Source organism: Heterodontus francisci, chromosome 12 (genome assembly GCF_036365525.1).
Source record: "Heterodontus francisci isolate sHetFra1 chromosome 12, sHetFra1.hap1, whole genome shotgun sequence".
Taxonomy (NCBI): Eukaryota; Metazoa; Chordata; class Chondrichthyes; order Heterodontiformes; family Heterodontidae; genus Heterodontus; species Heterodontus francisci.
In genome coordinates, this window is record NC_090382.1 from 25,826,461 (window position 1) to 25,849,196 (window position 22,736).

General features: G+C 41.7%; 1 protein-coding gene and 1 long non-coding RNA gene across 2 annotated transcripts in view; one reads left to right on the top strand and one right to left on the bottom strand.

Annotated features, from left to right (window-relative positions):
* The window catches only part of LOC137375786 (uncharacterized), a 49,315-nt gene extending 26,898 nt beyond the window's left edge, over nt 1–22,417 (top strand). Inside the window, exon 3 of the long non-coding RNA XR_010976058.1 lies at nt 22,315–22,417. This is a non-coding gene — a long non-coding RNA (uncharacterized lncRNA). The remainder of the gene's footprint in view (nt 1–22,314) is intronic.
* il12ba (interleukin 12Ba) lies at nt 2,338–19,920 on the bottom strand. Its single transcript, XM_068043217.1, has 8 exons — nt 19,799–19,920; nt 13,808–13,883; nt 11,816–12,073; nt 11,238–11,346; nt 9,126–9,319; nt 8,136–8,326; nt 5,983–6,185; nt 2,338–5,252 (listed from the first exon to the last, which is right to left on the bottom strand). Exons 2-8 carry the CDS (start codon nt 13,881–13,883, stop codon nt 5,201–5,203), a joined length of 1,083 nt encoding a protein of 360 aa, XP_067899318.1. The 5' UTR covers nt 19,799–19,920; the 3' UTR covers nt 2,338–5,200.
* Nucleotides 22,418–22,736: the final 319 nt, after the last annotated feature.

Genomic DNA, 22,736 nt, shown 5'->3' on the forward strand with positions numbered 1-22,736 from the left:
GGGCCAAGTAATATTACACTGACTATACAAAAATGCTCTTTCTTGGGACATGCTATTTTAATTTGGGTTCTGGAAGACCTGCAATCATGCACCAGCTCCTGGCATTTATGCTGTAAATCTGTCTCTCATATCCTGGCTATAGGTAGACACATATGTTATATGTTTGTTTGGTATGCTGCCACCTTTAATATGCTTAGTTAGTCTAGCTCAGAGAAATTCCTTAGTCTAGAACAATTAGAACTTTACCTTTTATTATATTATAGCTATGTACAGCTTCACACTAGTCTGTGTGACTCCTTCAAAGCCACGCTGCATCGGTCTTCAAGTCACTCTCACATGTGATCTCTTACATCATCATGATAGGAGGTATTCTTTACACTCTCTCAACATTAACCCTTTCAAACACTTATACTACAACTTAGACCCAGTCTTCCATGGCTCTATGGGCCTGTGGCCAGGACAGAGCAGCTGGATCTAAGTGGTGTAAATGATGGGATTAAGGTGGTCAATCCTCTAGGATTGCCGTGGAGACTCCAGGAACAACAGATTAATCTCCAGGACACTGCTGTGAGCAACCCTGGGAAAGAAATTACAAGGGCATTGCAATGATTTATTCAATTTCCTTGAACATGTATTATAAAAATATTGGAGTTGGGATAAAAAGACTGTTTGACTGACAGACAAGCATCCAATCAGGTAATTGAGAGCCTGTTTGCTTTCCAATTTGTGTGGGAAGAGGGAATGTGCAAGGATGGATATGTCAGGCGACCAATGGGGAGAGTAAGGGGAGTGAGGTGGCTGGAGGCTGGAGGTCACATGATAAAACCTCCAGGAATGCATCCAATCAGGGCTGGCAACCGGCAGACTTCTGGAGTGTGAATTGAAACAGCACCAGTGTGAAAGCAGCTAAACCCCTACCGACATCAAGTATCAATCTAACCACAGACCACTGACAAAGCAAAGCCATGTGTAGAGAGAGGAGAATGGGTGACCTGCAAGTGTTGAAAATCTAAAATAAAAAGGGAAAATCCATAGCATTGTTGAGGACAAGTGGTTAATGTTAGATCTGTCCAAGGGTTATAGCCAGAAAATAAAAACAACAGACAAAAATGACCAGCTGGTCCTTTAAACCTGCCCCGTATTGATGACGACTGAACACTTCCTCTCTCTCTCCCTCCCTCACTCCCTCCTTCCATTTCCCCCACCACCATCACCCCTCCCCACAGCCACGTAACCACCTGGGAAAGGCAAAGTAACGAGAGAAAAACCCAGGGCCAATAAGGTACAAAATACTCTCACCTAATGCCCCAGTCAGTCAAAACCAGTCCAGGAGATCACATGGAGCATAAATGATCTGTTAATCCATTACCTTCCCTCTGATGTAATCTCTTCCCCAGTCAGGAACTAGCCCAACTCCCTCATGAAAGCGTGTAGAGAGTCAACACCCAACTCACCAGCAGGCAAAGCATCACTACTCTCTGGAAAATGTCGAATTGCTGAACACGCAGTCTATTCCTATGTTTGTGTAGTTTAAATGCATGTCTGCTGGTCCTTCCCAATCTGTCAAACTGGAATAACCTGTCAATAGACACACTATCCAGCCCTTTCATTATTTTACAGCCTTTATCAGGTGGCCTCTAAAGTTATGCTGCCCTAGAGTAAATAGACTCAGCTGTTTAAGTCATTGAATTAGCTTTTCTCATTACAAAAGCAGACGCTCATCTCCCCAATAGTAGCTTCAGAGCGGTGCAAAACTAAAATATTTCTCTAAAAATCTCCAACAAACTACATAAACATTGCAAAGATCAAAGCCATCTGTACAAAATAAATAGTTACATTCAAGTGTGCTGTTTTAAAAAAAAAAGTCTAAGTAATGAGGGACATTTTACTACATTTAAAGTGCTATCTAAATGTAAGTTTTTGTTGTTGTTGGGCTGGGTAAACCTCGATAAAATATCGGAAACAGAATTTCACGCACATTTTGCGCTAATATTGCACGCCGTGATTTTGAGGCTTAGCGCTCTATCAACATAGTCGGCCTGTCAAACCAATGCTATTTTAACTGGTGGGAGCAGGAGGAGGAGGAAGATGATGCAAAATGGGTTGATTATCTCAGAGAGGAACAATCAAAAATGAAGTGTAGCTGAGCCTTACCAGAGGGAATAAGGTGATTCCCAGAAACCTCTATAACTAATGTGAGCAACTTAAGCATCCTTTAAAAATAAAAGGGGCTTTTATTCTTTGCAAAACAAAAGCATGAACCAAATTTACATTTTCAATGCTTTTATTGGCGAATAAAACAAAATATTAACTTAAATACAATAAATTAGAAATGAATTCTTCTAATACAAGGGCATTTTTATTTAAAAATAAAACTATATAACAGATTCCAAGTACTGACAGTGTGCATTGGTTTTTCAGAAATAAATAAATATCACAGAAAGTGGGGTATTTGCAATATGCCCGTGATCAGTATTTACTGAACACTTCAAATCGTTTGCTTTTTCTTCTTTTCCTTCATTGTCAAAGCATCACTTGTTACCATGGCACCATACTGATAGATCCAAACACCTCATAAACGGGAGTTCCACACAAATACAAAAAAGACCTTAAAATGCCAACATTTTGCATGTGCAGCGTTCTCCATCAAAATGGAAGCCCAACCCTGGATGGCTATTACCGCGGTAACTATGGTGAGCTCTGCTGCTCACGTGGAGTCTTGCCAGAGGTGAGCAACAGTCATATTACCAAAGCCACAGCTCCATCACCAGCTCGCTGTTGCTCAGCAAGGCTCCATACTGACAGCAGAGCTGTGTGAATCTATCCCTTCTTCACGAGTGTGCAGTATCAAGTGAACTCTCTGACATGACACACCATCCCAATCAATTCCCATGCATGGCCTCCTGTGCCCATTTACTCAAATTGCACATAATGAGGGGAAATGAAAATGGAGGGCTTGAGGGGGTTTACGTGATGACTAAACACTTGCTCAAACAAAGCTAAGTATATCTTCCGACAGGAAACAGAGTATGGTGGATATCTGTGTAGTATGTACCTCATGTTGGGTCCATCACTTGTAAAAATATCATAGCAACTGTTTGTGCAAGTGTTATGTACTAAATAGGACATCAGCATTATACAACAGCAATCTGTGCATTCATTTTTATGTTAATTTTTGGGATGTGGGCTGGCATTTATTGCCCATCCTTACTTGTCCTGAGAAGGTGGTAGTTGGTCTTCTGCTTGTGGTTTGATGGAATGGAGTGGGTTGCTGGGCCACTTCAGAATTAACCACATTGGTGTAACATTGGAGTGTCATCGAGGTCAGACTAGGTAAGAATTGCAGATTTCCTCCTCCAAAGGACATTAGTGAACCTGTGTGCTTTTTATGGTCACTTTTACTGGTACCAACATTTTATTTTAAACCCAAATCAAACGCTCAAATTTCCACAGAGAGATTGGAACACACAGATCACTACACGATTCAAGCAGGTTGCTGGACTACTCATCCACTTATGTAACCATTACTTTACCACCCCGTTATAGAATGGCATCAGGATTACAGGACATTCAAAAATCACAGACTGCTCAATGATTAAATCAACACTGAAAAATGATCTCAACAAAATAGCTCATAGTTAGATAATTAAATAATTACTCAGCATTCCTGATTGGAATCTACTAGATAAAGGGTAAGTGAATATCTTTTGTTCGACATTTCATGAAGAGCCACAGTTTTCTTACTGCATGGGTTAAAACAGGATTTAGATCTGCCTCACTCTTTGGGCCAGAGTTTAACTCATTCAAAACCTATCCACATACACACAGTTAAAATTGTGTCCTTTTTATCTCAATGTTTAAGTTTTTGGCACTTCTGTTAATTAATATTTTTCCAAAATTATCATTTCATCACGTTCAATTATGCACCAATTTAAACACATTCAGAAATGGAATATCGGGCTGGATCTTAAGGAGCCCTCGATGTCAAGATCCGTGGCAGGGGTGGGGGGCCTGAAGACAGCCCCAGATGAGGCCTGCTATGGACCTTGGTGCCAGCAGGCCCGTCCCAATATTACCAGCGGCAGCGAGGCCTCATGGCGGATACCCGTCACTCGGTGATGGTGCCACAATTTAAATATATAAATAAATTAAAATACCTGAATTAATTAATTTCACATCGCCTCCTGATGTCCCGCCACAATCTTTACCCCGGAGGCTAGCACTGCCACGCCTTCGGATCCCCCGTCACGGAAACGTGGCAGAACAATTGTGGGGAGGGGGGTAGATACGTTTGACAGTGTGGTGTTGGGGGGAGGGGGAAATGGAGTCAAATTAGGGTTATGGGTGTAGGGGATTGTGGGAAGGGTTGTAGGTGAACGTTTGTGCAGTTTGGCAGGGGGAGGTCAGATGGTAAAGGTAACTGTTATGAGGGGGGGGAAAGCAAATAATTAATTTAATTTTAATTGGGGTGGGGTGGGAGAGCGGCAAAAGAGATGTATTTATTTTTGAAATTCCAGTTAACTTTAAATATTTAAATTTCCTGGTAGGGATGACAGCCCTTTAAAAATGGCGTCAGCACCTGCGCACAGGCAACTGACGCCATTGCCGGGGATGGGCAGCCCACCCCTGCATGTGATTGGGGGAGGAGGGGACGACCTGTCCCGGCTATTTAAATGAGCCACTGCATTTGGGATCGTGGCGGCTCTTAGGCGCATTTATTTCACCTGCTGCCAATTTCGGCAGCGGGCTTATAAAATTCAGCCAATTGTGTCTTTTTCCTCACTCTCCACCCCTCGAAATGCTGACTCTTGCTGGGGGACAGTTCTACGGATGCACTATGGACAGGCCATTCAAGCACAGGTCGCATTACGACCAAGTCCAATCTTTGCACACTGTCCAGCGAGGGGCCATGGATAGTGATCGGGGCAGGAATCTCGGCCACTTTCCCTCCCTCCTTCCCTCCCCTCAACCAGCCAGTTGGTACTGGTACTAACTGTAGCAAATCTACTGCACTTATTACAGTTTAACGGGAAAAAAACAATTAAATTATTAAATATATGTGTCATTACAAAACAAATTAGCTCTGAATAAATTAGGAAGTAAATAAAATAATTAAATAAAGTGTATTCACTCTGCTGTAATTCATTTCAACAAGACCTCTAGCTTATTTGAAGACTGTGCTTGAGGGTAGTGTTGGGTCTCACTGTGCTGTGCTGTCAGGAATGCACTCAACCTCCTCCTGATTGTTTTTTCTGTGAACAGATCAATAGAAGAAGTTACTAGCAATTGTGTGAATTTGTGTGAATGTATAACATGTTCATGAGAAACTTGAGAAGTTTGTGCTCATCGAGGTGAGGGATGTTAGCTCTGGGGAATTGAACACTTTTTTTTATCACCAACCAGCACTCCCAGAGCAGATATTGAATTGTAAGGCACAGAGTCTTTGCCTCTACCTCAGAAAAAATATAAGGCAGTTTCTGAGGAAGCAATACACATTTAAAACATAACATTAGGAACTGCAGGAGACTATTCAGCCACTCGAGCCTGCTCCGCCATTCAATTAGATCATGGCTGATCTGTATCTTCATGCCATCTACCTGCCTTGGTTCTATAACTCTTAATAAGGGTAAGTGAATATCTTAATAGCTCTTAACACCTAACAAAAATGTATCAATCTCGGGTTTGACACTTAATTGACCTTGAGCCTCAATAGCTTTTTGTAGAAGGGAGCTCAAGATTTTCACTAACCTTTGTGTGAAAAGGTGCTTTCTGACATCACCCCTGGCCTAGCTCTAATTTTAAGGTAACCCACCACTCGTCCAACCCTGTTCTGGGCTCCCTCACCAGGCAAAATGGTTTCTCTCGATCCACCCTCTTGTTAGATGATGGCATGTGTCAGATGGCTGAACCGTGGGAGGCGGCCAATACCTATAAAGCTTGTAAAGATAATCTTTCAGGATGTCCCTGCTGCCCCTTACTTACTTTTGGTGATTGTTGCAGCAGGGCTTGCTCCAAGTTGAGTTGAAGAACAACTCCTTCACACGGACACATATCCTCCCTATCTTGTGACTCTGCTTCTTGGTGACTGAAAACACCACGCAGGGACTCTCGGTGTAGCAGCTGATAGTCTGATAGTGTTTCAGCTGCTGGTGGATCTCAGTGGCATTGCTGCATAAAATCAGTGACTGTGACAAAAAAAATAGCATTGGTTGAAGATTATTTTACAGGAATATAGAATCACACAGCATTATTTTAGCATCAAGTCACTGTCGACACGATGAAGACCTGATCTGTGAGTCAAATTTACATGACAAACTGAAGGTTAATTTGTTTAAAACATGTTTTGTCTTTATTTTTTAAAGGGTTCAAATCTATCTGTCCTGTCAATGGCAAAAATAGAGACTTTATTTTAAATTCAAGGTGTTAGTGCTGGGCAAGGAACATTTTCTAAGCACTCAGTCACAGTGTGAAGTACTCCGAGGCTAGATAAAACATCTCTGCTGTAAAGTAATCATACTGCATAGAGGGAGGCCATTTGGCCCATCTTGTCTATGCCAGCTCTTTGAAAGAACTATGGTATTATTTCTACTCCCTGCTCTTTCTGCTCATCCGACAAATGTTTCATTTTCAAGTATGTATCTAATTTCCTTCTGAAAGTTACTGTTGAATCTGCTTCCATCTCCTTTTCAGGCACTGCATTCCAGACCATAACAACTCGCTGCATATATTATTTTTAAACCTCAACAGCTTTTTGTGTGAAAAAGTGCTTCCTGATTCATCCCAAAACGGCCTAGCTCGAATTTTAAGCTCTAGTTCCCTTATTCTTGATTCCCCCACCAGAGGAAATAGTTTCTCTGTTTTTACCCTATTGGATTCTTTTAACATTTTAAGCATCATCATTTCCTAATAGTAACTTGTGATACTTGTCTTGCGATATAAAATTAAACTCAAGTTATTGAGGTTCTTAACACTGGCAGAAGAAAGGCAGCAATTCGAGATTACAATTCCTCCTTCAGCCCTGCCCCTCTCTTGCTTTGGACGAGGGACAAGCCAGTTGCAGACAAATTCAGGAGTTTCTGTCTGTGAGGCAGTGGGGAGTCTTCCTAGTCACTTCTGTATTTGTCGCCTGCATGTGCGTGTGTGTCTATTGTCACCTACTGATTTTAATATGTATTACACCACTGTCTAAAAGTGTTTAGAAAAAGCACTGCAGTTTCATAGAAAGCAAAGAAAGAACTTGCAATTATATTGTGCCTTTCATGGCCTCAGGACAGCCTAATGTGCTTCCCACCCAATGACCCACCTTTCAAGTGTAGCTATTGTTGTAATGTAGGGAACACAGCAGCCAATTTACACAGCTAGATCCTACAATGACCACAGAGTTTGTTTTTTTAACCGACAATTCAGGTATAAATATGGGCCCACGGCACCATGAGAACTATTCTTTTACATCTTGGCTTGAAAGTTTTTTCTCCCCTTTAAATTAATAGCACTGTAGCCAACACGTGAACTGTGCACGTGTGTGGATGTACAACTCTGAACTTCGGAAAGCATGGAATGAGAAAGGCCACAAGACCAATTGAAGCTTGTCCCTCCACAATCCGCTTTGTGACAGATTCTACCCAAGCATTACACTGTGGATGGAGAGGGCAGCACTCTCAAAAGTAACTAAGCAATATTCATCCATTTCAAGTTCCACTATAGAGACGGACACGGGGAGTGCTGCACTTTAGGAGATGCCGTCTTTTGGATGAGACATTAAACCAAGGCCCCATCTGCCGTCTTAGGTGGATGTAAAAGATCCCATGGTGCTATTTCAAAGAAGAGCAGGTGAGTTCGGGCCAATCTTTCTCCCTCAACCAATATCACTCAAACAGATAATGTGGTCATTACCTCATTGCTATTTGTGGGAGCTTGCTGTGCACAAGTTGTCTGCCACATTTCCTACATTAAAACAGTGATTGCACTTCAAAAGTACTTCATTGGCTGGGAAGTACTGTGGAGTGTTCCAAGGCGCTATAGAAATGCAAGTTATTTCTTTGCTTTTAGGTGACGGGACAACATGCTTATCCATTATATCTCCCAATTCCTCTGCTGAGCAACTTTCGACTAATGATCTACATCCCAAAATGTACCTCATTTGATGTGTCCTTGTTCCTGATCTGTCTCTTATGTTTTCTCCTTCTGGAAGTGAGTTCGACATCGACCTTGGAGAGTAGTGGGAAGTAGGAATGAGGGCTATTCCAGGAATCTGGGAAGTTCCAGTTGATTCCCACCTTTTGTGCCTTCACATATGTTGTTAGTTGCTTTGGAGCAGCAGGTTTTACTGAAACGGAAGTAGGAGATGCCATGAAAATGGTGTGAGGACACCTCCCCTCCAAGTGTCAGGTGCACAATTTGCTTGGTGACCTGCCCCCAAAATAAAATAAACCCATTGAATAAGGGCTTCATCTCATTCCATTACTATTAAATTGTTGCCATTGTTTTTTTGTCAATTTCCCACCCTCCCCCTCCACCTGCTGTCCAGAAAGTGTTGGCTCTGGTCAGGGTACAGTTCCCTGGGTACCTCATCCAACTGACTATTCTCAATGCTTCAGACTAGACCAGACAAGCTCTTTGGCCATGCAGGGGGAAGCGTCTCCTATCCCAACGCCATCACCTGCCATCTGCGTTTTGCAAAGGGAATCCCCCCTGATACCAGTCGTGAGTTGAAAGCCTGAGTAAGTTTTCCTCTCAGTTGGCAATGGTGGGGTGAAGTACACAGGAGACCAGAGCCAGAAATGCAAAGATCTCAGAGGGTTGTAGGGCTGGAGGAAGTTACTGAGATAGGGAAGGGTGAGGCCATGAGGGGATTTGAGCACACAGATGAGAATTTTATGTACAAACCCAGGGTCCTCTGGTCTATATGGGGTATTAGACTGTGTGGTGTCTTGGCTCACCCAGTCATCCAGGGCGTTAATAATTATTTTGTCATTCTGTTTTAGCACTATGTTTCCAGGTACAAATTGGAGGAGGCATTACTTATCACAGTCAGGTGCAATAAAAGGATCCTGTAATGACAGTAATGTTGGCTTCAATGAGCTTAAATTAGTCAATTTTCAAGAGATAAATCTTTGCATACTTACAAATATCTCTGATGTAGAAACGTTTTGTGTGCTTTTCATATCGTTTGCTTGTAGCTGCCTCCACAGTGAAGGTGATTTGCCTTAACTCTTCAGCATATGGGGAAAAGGTGTGGTCTGTGCAGGTTGCTTGGACAGTGCTGTGTGAATGCTTACATGGTGTCAAGACACAGTCCTTGGAGTCTCCGTTCCAACCTCTGTAACACAACAGGAAAAAGAAATGAATACTGAATCTCACACAATACACAGGCCAGAAAATATAGAGCATGCAATGTCTATCTCACTCAAAGGATGGATGGTGTGGCAAGCAAGAAATTTTGCACTGGGGCAGTAGGACATCCCTATTACGATTGTGGCTGAAACATATTGTTGGGGCAGAGAACGGGAGGATTCTACCCTGCTTCGAGCCCTGACATTTATTTTTGCAGTTAAGTCTTGGTATGTGGGTGTCACTGGCAAGGCCAACATGTATTGCCCAGCTTTAGCTACCCTGAGAAGGTGGCAGTGGGCCTTCTTTTGAAACAATGAGTGGCAGTTCCAATACAACTGAGTGGTTTGCTAGGCCACTTCCAAGTGGCAGTTAAGAGTCAATCACGTTGGTGTGGGATGGAGTCACTTATCGGTCTAGACCAGGTAAAGAGAGCAGGTTTCCTTCTCTAAAGAACATGAATGAACCAGTTGCGGGGAGGAGGGGGTGGTGGTTGTGCCTGATCATGACACTGGGTGCCAGAGATGTAACACAAACCATCCTTCAGCACTAACGTCCTTCACCTTGAGAAGCATCGTGTTCACATACAAAAATATGAGAGGCTCAAGTGCCATGAGGCAGCAACAAAAGATTTAACACAATTTGTCTTCTTGTTTTCCTGGTGATCTTTATGGTGTCAAGTTGTCATGTTTCTATTTCAAGGGATAACAGTCCAAATATGACCGAGGGAAGAATCAGTCTTCTCCATTGCTCCTGAAGAAGTCAACTGTCCCAGCATCGGACATGCTGGGCCACAATGAACAATGTTGTTTTCACTCATTAAAATACCAGCCATGTGGGGAGGGGAGGGGGTGGGGGGGTTGGCTGGATGGCACAATGAGTTGGACAGAAGCCTTTCACCTCTGGGAATTAGGTTCAAAATCCAGCCCAGACAGATGGAATGAAAATCTTCCAGCCTTGCTTTGCTTCCACATTTATGGCCAGAAAAAACCTGTAACCTGGTCACAAACCGAATACAAGGCCTAAATACAAGTGCAGTCCAATTGCATGAGCTCAAAGGGTCTCTCAGCATTGCAAACAGGTTTTCAGGTGCGGCAGGAAAGGAAATAATTTTTCTGGTATTTTACTGTGAACCTTTTGAATGCTTTAAAAAAACCTATCCTCATTGAGGCCTGCTCATATTTTCCGTCTCGTTAAATGCATTTTTATGGCCTCAATATAAGTCACACTTAAAATTAAAAACATTCCCTGCTTGCAGGTTCTTAAACATGCTAATGTCTGATGTGCATGAATGATGGTTAAATGAGCTGAAACTTATACTTTTATACTTAGAGAAGGAATATAGTGTTGTGGATTCAGTGTTGTTTTGACACTGATTGTTAACACTAATTTATATCCATTGACATCCATTTAAAGCAGCCATATTCTAATGAGTTTGGGAGGATGCTTGGTCCAAACTTTAAATTAACAAAATGGGTCTACAACACTGCATGCCTATTTGGGTCTAACATCCAAGTTCTACCGATGGAGGAAGCCCCAACCCCCTCTCATGTCTGATCGATGTACGGAGCCAGTGTTGATTAATTTCCCACTGTGCCCCTTCATTTTGGCTCCCTCACTCATAGAGGTCACAGGGTGACCATTGTGAGAAACACATCACCCTGACGCAGTGTGTGAGTGCTGTACTGAAGCCTCGGAAGGAGATTCATTACTGGGGCCGGAGTTTCACTCTCCTGCTAACTGAGGCTTGAAGGAACCTGCTGATCAAAATGGGGAAAGGTTCTGTTCCTCCACCTGCACTGATATTGCTCCTGCCCACGAGCATTAAAAAAGAGGAAAGGCTATTTCTTCAAATGTAAACATTGCATATTGCTGAATAAGGGATCGATTGAAATGAGTTTCCTTACTTTCGGTGGAAGCTTGCTGAGAAAATGGCTTTTTCCCTCTTACTCCAGAAGCAGGTGAAGTTCCCACTGAATCTCTCCGCCTCGCATGTGATGTAGTTTCCATTTGCTTCTGTTTGTAGGCAGAGAAAAAACAGAAGATTACAGCATTTTGATAGAGATCGACTCCATTGTCATTGACTACCAGAATGGTAGCAGGCAAACCAGATGGACATTTTTTTTTATCATTTGGCAATTCCTATGTATTTGAAGAAAATTCAAAATATACTTCATGCAGATTTGTGTACCAGAGTAGTATCAGTGAAAATCTCAGTCCCCAGCTCCCTGTACCCCAACAGACAAAACCCCTCTCAGCACCACATCACCTCCTCATCCCAACTCAAGTATTCTGGCCCTGCCAACTCCATGCTAACAGGTGGAACTGCCATTTGGGGCACTGATGCGTGGAACTCTCACCCAGAGGCATATGCAGCAAGTTGTTGGATCTGCCCAAAGCCTGATGCACAATCGGCAGTGTAAATGGGTGCTTCCAGCTCGTGGGTGTTTTTTAAAAAGGTACCTTGCACTTGTGGTTCTCTCACCTTTCAGTATTTTATCAGTTTGTTTCCCCACATCTATCAGTATATAGTAGTGTTTTAGTAACTCTGCCGTGTTGTTGAGGTGACAGCTATAGTTGCCCGCATCTGGCCGGTCTGTCACTTCCAAGTCGAGTATGTTCGCATGGGCGTTCCTGCTCAGTGGTACGCCATCGAGCCGCCAATGGATGCCAGTCCGCAGCTGATCAGGAGAGGCCTTGCAGCTCAGGTGTATCAACTGATTGGGTTTGTTTACAATAGTGTCTATGGAAATAAAAATATACATATATATTTTTAAAAGGTAAGAAAAAGACATGTTAAACCAAAGGTTTAGGGCAGAATTCCCAACAGCCCTGTCTTACCAGCTCTGACATACTAAAAAAAAGTTTCATTAATATTTTAGGGTGAGGTGAAAGTTGCCTTGGGTGAGAACCAATTGCCAGGCCCATTTTACATCCTAACTGATTTTGTCTTCCATTGAAGTCCATTATTTCCGAGAATGAGAGAAGGAACAAACATGTATTCTTTGCAGCTTTCGTGCCCTCAGAATATTTCAAAGTGATTCACAGCCAATGTGTAGCTTGTATCATACTGGGAGGAGCATTTCCCTACACAGCCACATGAGGAAGTGGGGGTCACTCTTCTTGCTCAGGCCTAGGATTGCCATCTCCGGTGTGATCCATTCCTGGACATTTGATCACATCCCCTTCAGTCACATGACACCACTCATGTGATGCTTGGTATTTGCCTGCTGTTTGCAAATGTCCATTTACCTGAGTTGAGGCTTCGAGTATCACCAAGTCCCCAAATAAAATATTTAACTTTTTGTTTTATAGTGAGGTAAATAACATGGTTTATAAATCAAAGAAAGAACACAAAAGAACAGAAAGATTTAAGGATCTGTTTAAATAAAAGCTATCTGTGATCATCCTACAGTATTAGCCATAATGAGAAACACCAAGTAAAGGACATCATCAATATAAATAACTTTCAAGTGACGTTTTTATCCCATTTTATGACATTTCACAATCCACAAGTTATAAAAATAAAAAATAGAACCAAAACCAAACCTAATTTAATCCACTCCCACACCCCACCATTGATGCCCACCATAATGGAGGTGAGGTAAAGTCCTCAGAGAGCAACACCAAAACTGCCTGACACATCACAGGCTGACGTGGCCTCTCCCTCCCTAATTTGTGTTTTTTTTTCTCTCTCTCCCCCCCTTTCATTTTGAGTTTCTCTCTCTCCCCTCAGTTTGAGTTTCTTCCTCTTCTCCCACTTTGTGTTTCTCTCTCTTTCTCAGTTTGTGTTTCTCTCTCTTTCCCACTTTGTGTTTCTCTCTCTTTCTCAGTTTGAGTTTCTTCCTCTTCTCCCACTTTGTGTTTCTCTCTCTTTCTCAGTTTGTGTTTCTCTCTCTTTCCCACTTTGTGTTTCTCTCTCTTTCTCAGTTTGTGTTTCTCTCTCCCCTTTCAGTTTGAGTTTCTCTCTCTTTCCCCAGTTTGTGTTTCTCTCTCTCCCGTCCTGCCCCAGTTGCTCTCTCAGGACTGATGGAATTTCCAGACAATTTCCGATGACCCTGATCTTGTCACCTTCACAACCCAACAATGAAGCAGTGTCCTCCGAAGAGCGGGGCAGATCAGCAGGGCTCAGGTAATGCAGATTGGTTGCAAGACATGACTGCCATGGTATAGTGCATGCATAGACCATACACACAAGGATCCTTTCCTCCAAGTTGCCAACAGCACTCAGGAAACCAATTACCCCTTCCTGTAAAATCCTGCCCAAAGTGGGAGAGTTGGGAACTATTTGGAAAAATGCAGGTAGTATCCGTCTGCTATTTTTAGCCCCAATTAGTTATTGAAAGACATGGTTGTTGATGTACCAACCACTGGCCCAGGGCTGGGGCAAGAAATCTCTCCTTTGCAGGACAAATACAACTTTGTTTCACGTTAACTAAAAACAGCAAAAAAAAACTCACACCAGGGTATCACTTACACTTCTCATCAAATGCCATCCTCACCGTCACACTCAAGGATGACAACCACAAACAGAGTAACCAACGGCCAACCATCTGCCAGAGAGAGAAGAGGATGAAATTAGAAGCTTGAAACACAGGGAAATGTCCCAGCCCTCAGTGAGCAGCTGAGTTCCAAAGAAACAGTCAGTGTGTTCTGGACTGATGTCCTTCCTCGATAGGGACTTGAATACCTAGGCTGCTTCAGTTAGATTTGATTCATTGAAAAGAAAAGAAAGATACAAAGAAAGAGTGAAAAATAAATTGCATTTATATAGCACCTTTCATAACCTTGGATGTCCTCAAGTGCTTTACAGTAATGAAGTACTTTTCAACTGTTGTCACTGTTGTAATATAAGAAACGTGGCAGCCAATTGCACATAGCAAGTTCCCAACAGCAATTTGATCATAACCTGGTAATCTGTTTTAGTGATCTTGGTTGAGAGATAAATATTGGCCATGACATCGGGGAGAACTCCCATGCTCTTCTTCGAAACAGTGCCATGGAATCCTTTACCTTCACCTGAGAGGGCAGATGCAACCTGGGTTTAATACCTTATCTGAAAGATGGCCTGGCCTCCCTGACAGCGCAGCACTTCCTCAGTTCTAACACTGGAGTGTCAGCCTAAATTTTACTCTCTAGTCTCCAGATTGGGACTTAAATCCACACACTTCTGACTCAGAGGCAAGAGTTGCAGCTGTGGTCACCATGTGTCAATATGAGAGTTTCATTGCTTGTTCTTGTGGTCTGAGCCATGGCTGACACTTAAACATTTAACACCTAACATTGCAATGGTGTAGACACATGCATAATTGATTGTCTCACATCCTTGTTCATTTACCTGTATATAAAACTTCACATAGCAAAAGCATTAGGGGTGTAAAACAATGTGCAATACATTGTAAACGGGCTGATATTTGCCACCAATTTCATTCTATAGTGTAACAAACTGCTTATATCACAGAGTCTTGTCATAGGTCCACGGCCCTAAAATGATAGAATCAAAGAATCTTACAATACAGAAAGAGGCCCTTGGGCCCATCATGCCTATGCTGTCTCTTCGAAAGACACTCCACTGCTCTTTCCCATAGCCCTGCAATTCTTTCCTTTTCACTTATATGTGCAATTCCCTTTTGAAAGTTACGACTGAACCTGCTTCCACCACCCTGTCTGGCAGAGCATTCCAAATCATAATGTCCCACTGGGTATAAAAAAATCTCTCTCATCTCTTTTTGCTAGTATATGGACTCTTAAGACACTTGTCTGAAATTTCTCTCTGCTTTTCTTTTAAACAGCTAAAATATCAAGCAGAGCTAAAATTTCCCATGAACACATAGTATCACTTTGAGACCTGTATGTTTTTCTAAAATACCCCTGCCTCTGAAGCAAGAAAAAACAATTTAAATTGCACAATTTTCACTGGTGCAGCAATGATTTTGTATCAAATTGTGCAAAGAAATTTGGGTCCACTTGTCAAATGTCCAGTTGGCCAAGAAGTACAAGATCACCTCTCTGATCTACAGTATTACAATCTCACACTCATTGCACAGTATGATGAAGCCAGTGTCACACCAAGCAGGTATTTCACTGAGCAAGTATCGCACCGAGCATCTATCACACTGAGCAGATATAGCACTGAGCAGGTATTGCTTCAAAACCGGTACCTGCATTTCTATAACACTGCAAATTACACAACTGCTGTGTTATTATTTTCACAACTGGCAACTCGCAATGTTGAGGTTCCTGCAGGCCACAAGCTTATAATTGAAAATGGTTCAGAAGAATGCACTTCTTTCTGGATAGAAAGTCAGACGTCTTTAGTAAAAGATACAAATCTTTAAAACTATTATTCTACAATACACATTGACTGTCTCCGCACTGGACAGACTTGCAGCGGGAATGTCAGGGTCAATGTCAATGGGGACATTGGTGATGAATCCAGGACTCAGATATGGCAATCAGATATCCTTGGAGCTTGATTAACCATCCCATGTGGCAGATTAAACTCAAATAACAGAAGTCATGATGTGATTTCAGGTCTGGATTTGAGAAGAGATGTTAAAAGGAGGCCCCGTCCAGGAGCAGACTGGCCATAACTGAACGGTTTCACTGCACTGTAAGATTGGCATCCGCTCTTTTCCATCAGAATTCCCGAGGTCACCCATGCCCTTTCATAGCAAGCTAGTCCACCTTGGCCCCATCCACCTGTTGTCTGATTTCAGGTGGGTGTTATAAGTTCCGTGGCACTATTTGAAGAAGAGCAGGGAGTTCTTCCCAGTGTCTTGGCAAATTTTCCTCCTTTAACCAATACCATAGAAAGAAACAAATGAACTGGTCATTCATCTTATTTTTATCTGTGGGTCACTGCCACCTTCTCACCTACACAGTGACAGTCACTGCACTTCATTCTAACAAGCAGTGTGTTTAGACATAAAGCGACAAATATTTAAATTACTATACAGGCAATGGTTCGAAACTCACATTTCACTGCAAAGCCTTGTGATACAGTCTGTACACCTTAATAAGATTAAATAGGGAAATAGCTTGCATTTATATAGTACCTTTACATAGTGACTTCATGATGTCCTAAAGTGCTTCACAGGCAATGAAGTTCTTTTGAACTATAGTCACTGTTGTAATGTAGGGAATTCCACAGTCAATTTGTACAATTCAATAATGTCCAGATTATTTATTTTATTGATGTTGGTTGAGGGATGAATATTGGATCAGGACACTAGGGAGTACTCCCCTACTCTTTTTTGAAATACTGCCCCGTGATCTTTTACAGCCACTTGAGAGAACAGACTGGTCCTTGTTTAACGTCTCATCTGAAAGACAGCATCTTTGACAGGGTAGGATTCGTCAGTATGGCACTTAAGTGTCAGTCTAGATTTTGGAGTGGGTTTTAAACTCACAACCTTCTGACTCAGGAGCAAAAGCACTACCAACTGAGCCACAGCTAACACCCATTGCCATGTGATCATTCCATGATACCTACGGGCACTATTGTACCATGGCTATTAATCTGACACCAGGTTAGTGTTTTATGGGGATTATGCAGTCCGTAGTTATACTGCAGGCTCAACTGACCAGGAAAAGCCCAGAGTTTTCCTCACTTGCATCCAAATACCAATCTTAGGAGGTGACAGCACAATTGGCACTTTGCAATTTTTTTTCAAAAAAACTTCTATGAAATGAATTCAAGATTATTCAACCAACTGGGATATTTTTAAAGTTCACTTTGCACCATTTTCAGCGATTGTACATCCCATGTTGTCCTTATAACACCCCTACGCTGTTGTAATCTACCTCCTTCAAAGCCTTTGACATTCATATGAGCTGGTCTTCACCTCCGAGTTAATGACACAGTTTGTTCCCAGGAAAATCCAAAATGGCTTTGCACCAGACCAACCTTCCCTAACTTCAGTGTCACAGTGGTTAGCACCGCAGCCTCACAGCTCCAGCGACCCGGGTTCAGTTCTGGGTACTGCCTGTGCGGAGTTTGCAAGTTCTCCCTGTGTCTGCGTGGGTTTCCGCCGGGTGCTCCGGTTTCCTCCCACCTCCAAAGACTTGCAGGTTGATAGGTAAATTGGCCATTGTAAATTGCCCCTAGTGTAGGTAGGTGGTAGGAGAATTGTGGGGATGCGGTAGAGAATATGGGGTTAATGTAGGATTAGTATAAATGGGTGGTTGTTGGTCGGCACAGACTCGGTGGACTGAAGGGCCTGTTTCAGTGCTGTATCTCTAAATAAACTAAATAAATAAAGTTTAGCTATTATATTCAGGCCTGGCTCAGTGTGTAATACTCTCATGTCTGCGACATAGCATTGTGGCTTCAAACCTCACTCTAGAGATTTGAACACAAAATCCAGGCTGATGCCTCACTGCAGTATTGAGGGAGTGCTACACTGTCAGCAGCGGTACCACCTTTTGGATGAGCTGTTAAATTAAGGCCTGGTCTGCCCTCTCAGGTGCATGTAAAAGATCCTATTGGCACTATTGGAAGAAGAGGTGAGTTCTCCCAGTGTCCTGACCAATATTTATTCCTCAAGTAACATCACTAAAACAGATGAACTGGTTATTCTTGCTGTTTGTAAGACCTTGCTGTGCTCCACTATTCCAACAGTGACTGCACTTCAAAAAGCTGTGCACTGGAAAATGTGGTGTCCCCAGAGCGTGAAAGGGCTGAATAAATGCAACTTTGAAAGAACAGCGTAATAAAAAAATTGAAAATTAGAGCTTACTCTTTGCATTATAACCTCATTAATGTTCTTAGCAGACTGCGGTAGAGAAATTACAGTCCGTGCTGTTTTGCTATAAACTCTCCGACCGTTTATTTTCAACGCCTGAGCTTAAAAAAAAAGCCGAGGGACGAATTTGGGACCAGTCCGTTATATGTTGGTACCAGAAAAGCGCCGATTGTTAATTTTTCTCTTCACATTACTTTCTACTTTTTCTGAAAAAAAATTACAAGCCATACTAAATTTTGAAAAACATGGATTTTCGATAAATGTTTTACTCCACGACCATTGCGTTATGTGGTCCAGTCGCTCCATTGGGATAATAGGATATCACCAGGCTGGGTACATGTTATTTATGCTCTGCATCGCCCAATAAACGGAACGAAACCCTCCCAATTTAAACTGGATTGCCAGAATCTAGCGTGTGTGTGTATCAAAATAAGCCCAGGGACTACTTTAGACGAGCCTTTTCTGTTTCACCCTCAGCTCAACTCAAAACAGACCCTATTCCGATATATTAAAACATTGTCTTACCTTTAAACTAAACCTTTGCTGATCATCTCTCACTTTGATGTACGACTTTTACATCCCGGCCCTTATATATAAGCTTTCCCCAGCGCTGTTTGCACATTTATGTAAATAAGCAAGGGATTCCTTAAGGGGGTTACCACACAATGAACCCTACAGGAATTTTAGATACTCTTTTGTGTATCACCCACGGTAACAATGTTTTTTTTTAGAAAGTCAGTCTTTCAATAGTAACAATTCACACACTAACCTTCTGCAAAATAGGTAGCAGGAGCGTACGAGAAGTTGAAAAGCCGAGTCATTGAAAATTGCTTACCAATTACTAATATATTAAATGATAATTCTGCTTTAAAAAAAAAATCAAATTCCACATTTTCGTTGTCTAACAGTTATGGCTACGGTTTGGCTGTCTGCCAATTAATTTGCATGTACCTGCACCACATAGACTGCAGCGGTTCAAGAAAGCGGCTCACTACAAACTTCTCAAGGACAATTCGGGATGGCCTACCCAGCGATGCTCACATCCCAAGAATGAATTCAAAAATGCTGTCAAATATAGAATTTTTTTTAGCAGAAAATTAACTCCCACTTGGCACGTTAGAAAAGACGAATACATATTTCAGATGAGAATGCATCCTTGCATATTCCTGTGAAAAAAGATTTCCAGTTCTTTGAAAACGAATCTTTTGCTACCAATAGATGAATGTAATTAAAATATTTAATTCTAGATATTAATCTGTGAAAATTCAGAATATATCATTTCAAATTAATCGTTTATTTACTGACGCAGAAAGCATAAGAGGTGCGTTCAGCCAGTTCATCTTTCATCCTAATACACACGCATTGATTTCAAAGACTTCCAATGACAAGCATAAATACTTTCTTTTATAATGATTAAAAATCTATACCGTTCGGTGACAGGAGGTATGTTTTGTGCAAATCTAGAAATCTGCTTTTAAAGTTTTTGCAAACTAGTTCTAAATGAATAAAATGCCTATATTTCTAAATAAAATGTTTCAATTCCTAAATTAATAAAACGTTTCCATTCCTAAATTAATAAGATGCTATTATTTAGCTATGATCTATTAGTCGCTATTCAATCCACCTGTAAAAGTAAAATCCGTTCATTAGAGGGAAAAGAACATAAGGCATTAAATTACAATAAAATATAATTTCAACTTTAACACGGACGAGTATTTTACCTTGTCTCTCGCTGTGCAGTGGCCTGTCTTCGGTCACCTGTGATCTAACTAGCGAGCTAATGTTGCGAGTTTATATCAGATTTGGAATGGAGGGGGGCGGGGGCAAAAATGGAAAATGAATGAATCCTGCTCCCCGATAGTCTAAACAATACGTGTGAAAATATTCAAGCTCAACGGACATTTTTCTTTTATGGAAACAATATCCTAGAGAAGTGACTCCCCTTTTTTATTTTCCCCGGGGGTTCCCCTCTCTACTTTTGAAAATACTCCTTTGCTGTCGTACACTCTCACGCCCCATCCGCAGCATACCTTTCCATTTGGCAAACACATTGTTAAACGAAAATCTATAATTCTCTCCATGTTGCAACTACGTAACTTTTCATAACAGCGTTTCGGCCTGAGGGCGGTACCTTTCTATCTCCACTTGCAGTTTTTGTTGGTTTAGTAATTTCTCCTTTAGTTATTTTTCAGGTGGTGGGGGAGGGAAGAGCAGAAATGAATGAAATTGCAGGTTGAAAGTGACGCGAAACAAGGTGAGCCCTAAGATCATATAGGCTGGGTGAACAGGGGCGTGCAGTGGACTGCATAACACAACTCAAATTTATTTAAGTATTTAAGTTCAGCATCTCATATACGAGAATTGGGATAAAGGAAGACTTTTGCTTGTCCACTTCGAGAATATTCTATCACAAAGTGGCAGGTAGCGTGAGTGTCAGAAATATCCACACATTTGTTAGACTGTGTCAAGTTTCCTTTTAGTTAATGAGAGTTGGACGAAAATTTCTCAAGCGGTTAGCCCTCTATCTCCCTCCCAAGTTTTTGTGTAACATTCCGCATCGGATAATCCCAAAGGGTAAACATCCTCTTCCATGATAATCACGGTATTGTTTCCCATAACCTTGCTCTGATCTCAGGGGAAATTTACATCCCATGGACAGAGCTTCCCACTTCCTCTCTCTCGCTCTCTCCGCCCGCTTCAACGTCAGACGTACGTTCAGTGCTGACTGTCCTTCACTTTCAGTTTCTGACCCCCTGGTGTGTAAACATAAGGGACTGGGTTTTATGTAAAGTCGAGGGACTGCCCCTAAAGTAACCCGCCCGCCTGAAATCAGCCCCCTGGCTTTGCTGGCTATATTGCCATAGTTCCTTATAGGAATATTTGTAGTGTTAATTCCATGCCACATACATTCGTGTCACACCTTAGATAAACCCTGCTCTGCAATTTCGAAACAGCCACATTAAAAAAAAGGGTTTGCAAATTGGAGTGAGTCTTTGCATTAGAATTTCAGCGAGGTTCTATTGAATGGGTTAAAGAAATGCTGGGGCTACTGGCTTGGGTCACCATCAACAACAACAATTTACATTTATATAGCACCTTTAATGTAATAAGATACCTCAAGCTGCTTCAGAGGAGTGTTACCAGGCAAAATAAAATTGACACTGAGCCAAATAAGGACATATTCAAAGAATCTTACAGCCTGTGCCAACTCTTTGAAAGCGCTATCCACTTGAATCCCACATCCCAGTTTTTCTTTATACTCCTGAAAATTAGTTTGCTTCAAATATCTGTACAATTGCCTTTTAGAAGTTCCTGTGGAATCTGATTCCACCATCCTTTCCAATCGTGCATTCCAGATCACAACAACCCTCTGTGTGAAATAATTTCTCCTCATTTCCCCTCTAGCTCTTTAACTAATTAGTTTAAATCTACGATCTCTGGTTCCTGACCCTCTTGCCAGACGAATCAGTTTCTCCCTACTTGTTCTATTAAAACCCTTAAAAATATGGAATACCTCTATTAGGTCTGACCTTAACCTTCTCTGTTGCAAGGAGAACAACCTCAGCTTTTCCTATCTCTCCACATAACTGAAGTCCCTCATTCCTGGTATGAGTAAACCTCTTCTGTACTCTCTCTAAAGCCTAAAATCTTTGCTAAAATGTGATGCTCAGAATAGTACACAATACTGCACCTGAGGTCGAAACATTTGTAAACATGATTTCCTTGTTTTTGTATTCAATGCCTCTATTTACAAAGCCAAGCAACTTACCAACTTGACCTGCCACCTTCAATAATTTCTGAATATGTACCCCAGATCTGTCTGCTCGCATCCTCCTTAAAATCATCCTATTTAGATTATATTGCCTCTCCATATTGTTTCTCACAAACTTCCTTACTTCACACTTATCCACAAAAATTGCATCTGCCATGTGTCTGACCATTTCACCAGCCTATTTAAGGCCTCCCAAAGTCTTCTCTTATACTCCTCACTATTCATTATGTTGCTGAGTTTTGTAGCATCTGCAAATTTTGAAATTATACTCCTTATACCAAGGTCCAGGTCATTCATACAAAACAAGAATCCTAATCCTAATACCGACCCTGGGATATCTCATGGCATATTTCTCTCCAGTCAGAAAAACATATGTTCACTGCTATTCTCCGCTGCCTGCCACTTAGCCAATTGCATACCCAAGTTACCATCATTCCTTTAATACCATATGCTTTTATTTTTCAGAAGTTTTTTATGTGGTACTTCATCAAATGTCTTCTGAATGTCTATATATACATCTACTGCAAGGCTGTCGTCAATCCTTTCCGTTACATCACCAAAGAACTCAATCAGGTTAGTCAGACTGAATTTGCCTTTAACAAATCCATGCTAGCTATTCTTTATTGACCCATATATCTCCAAGCGAGAATTAATTTTGTCCTTGATAATGATTTCTAGTAGTTTTCCTGCCTCTAATGTTAGGCACAGTGTGGCTTTCGTGCAGAGAGATCGACTATTGACATGCTGTTCTCCCTTCGTCAGATACAGGAGAAATGCCGTGAACAACAGATGCCCCTCTACATTGCTTTCATTGATCTCACCAAAGCCTTTGACCTCGTCAGCAGACGTGGTCTCTTCAGACTACTAGAAAAGATCGGATGTCCACC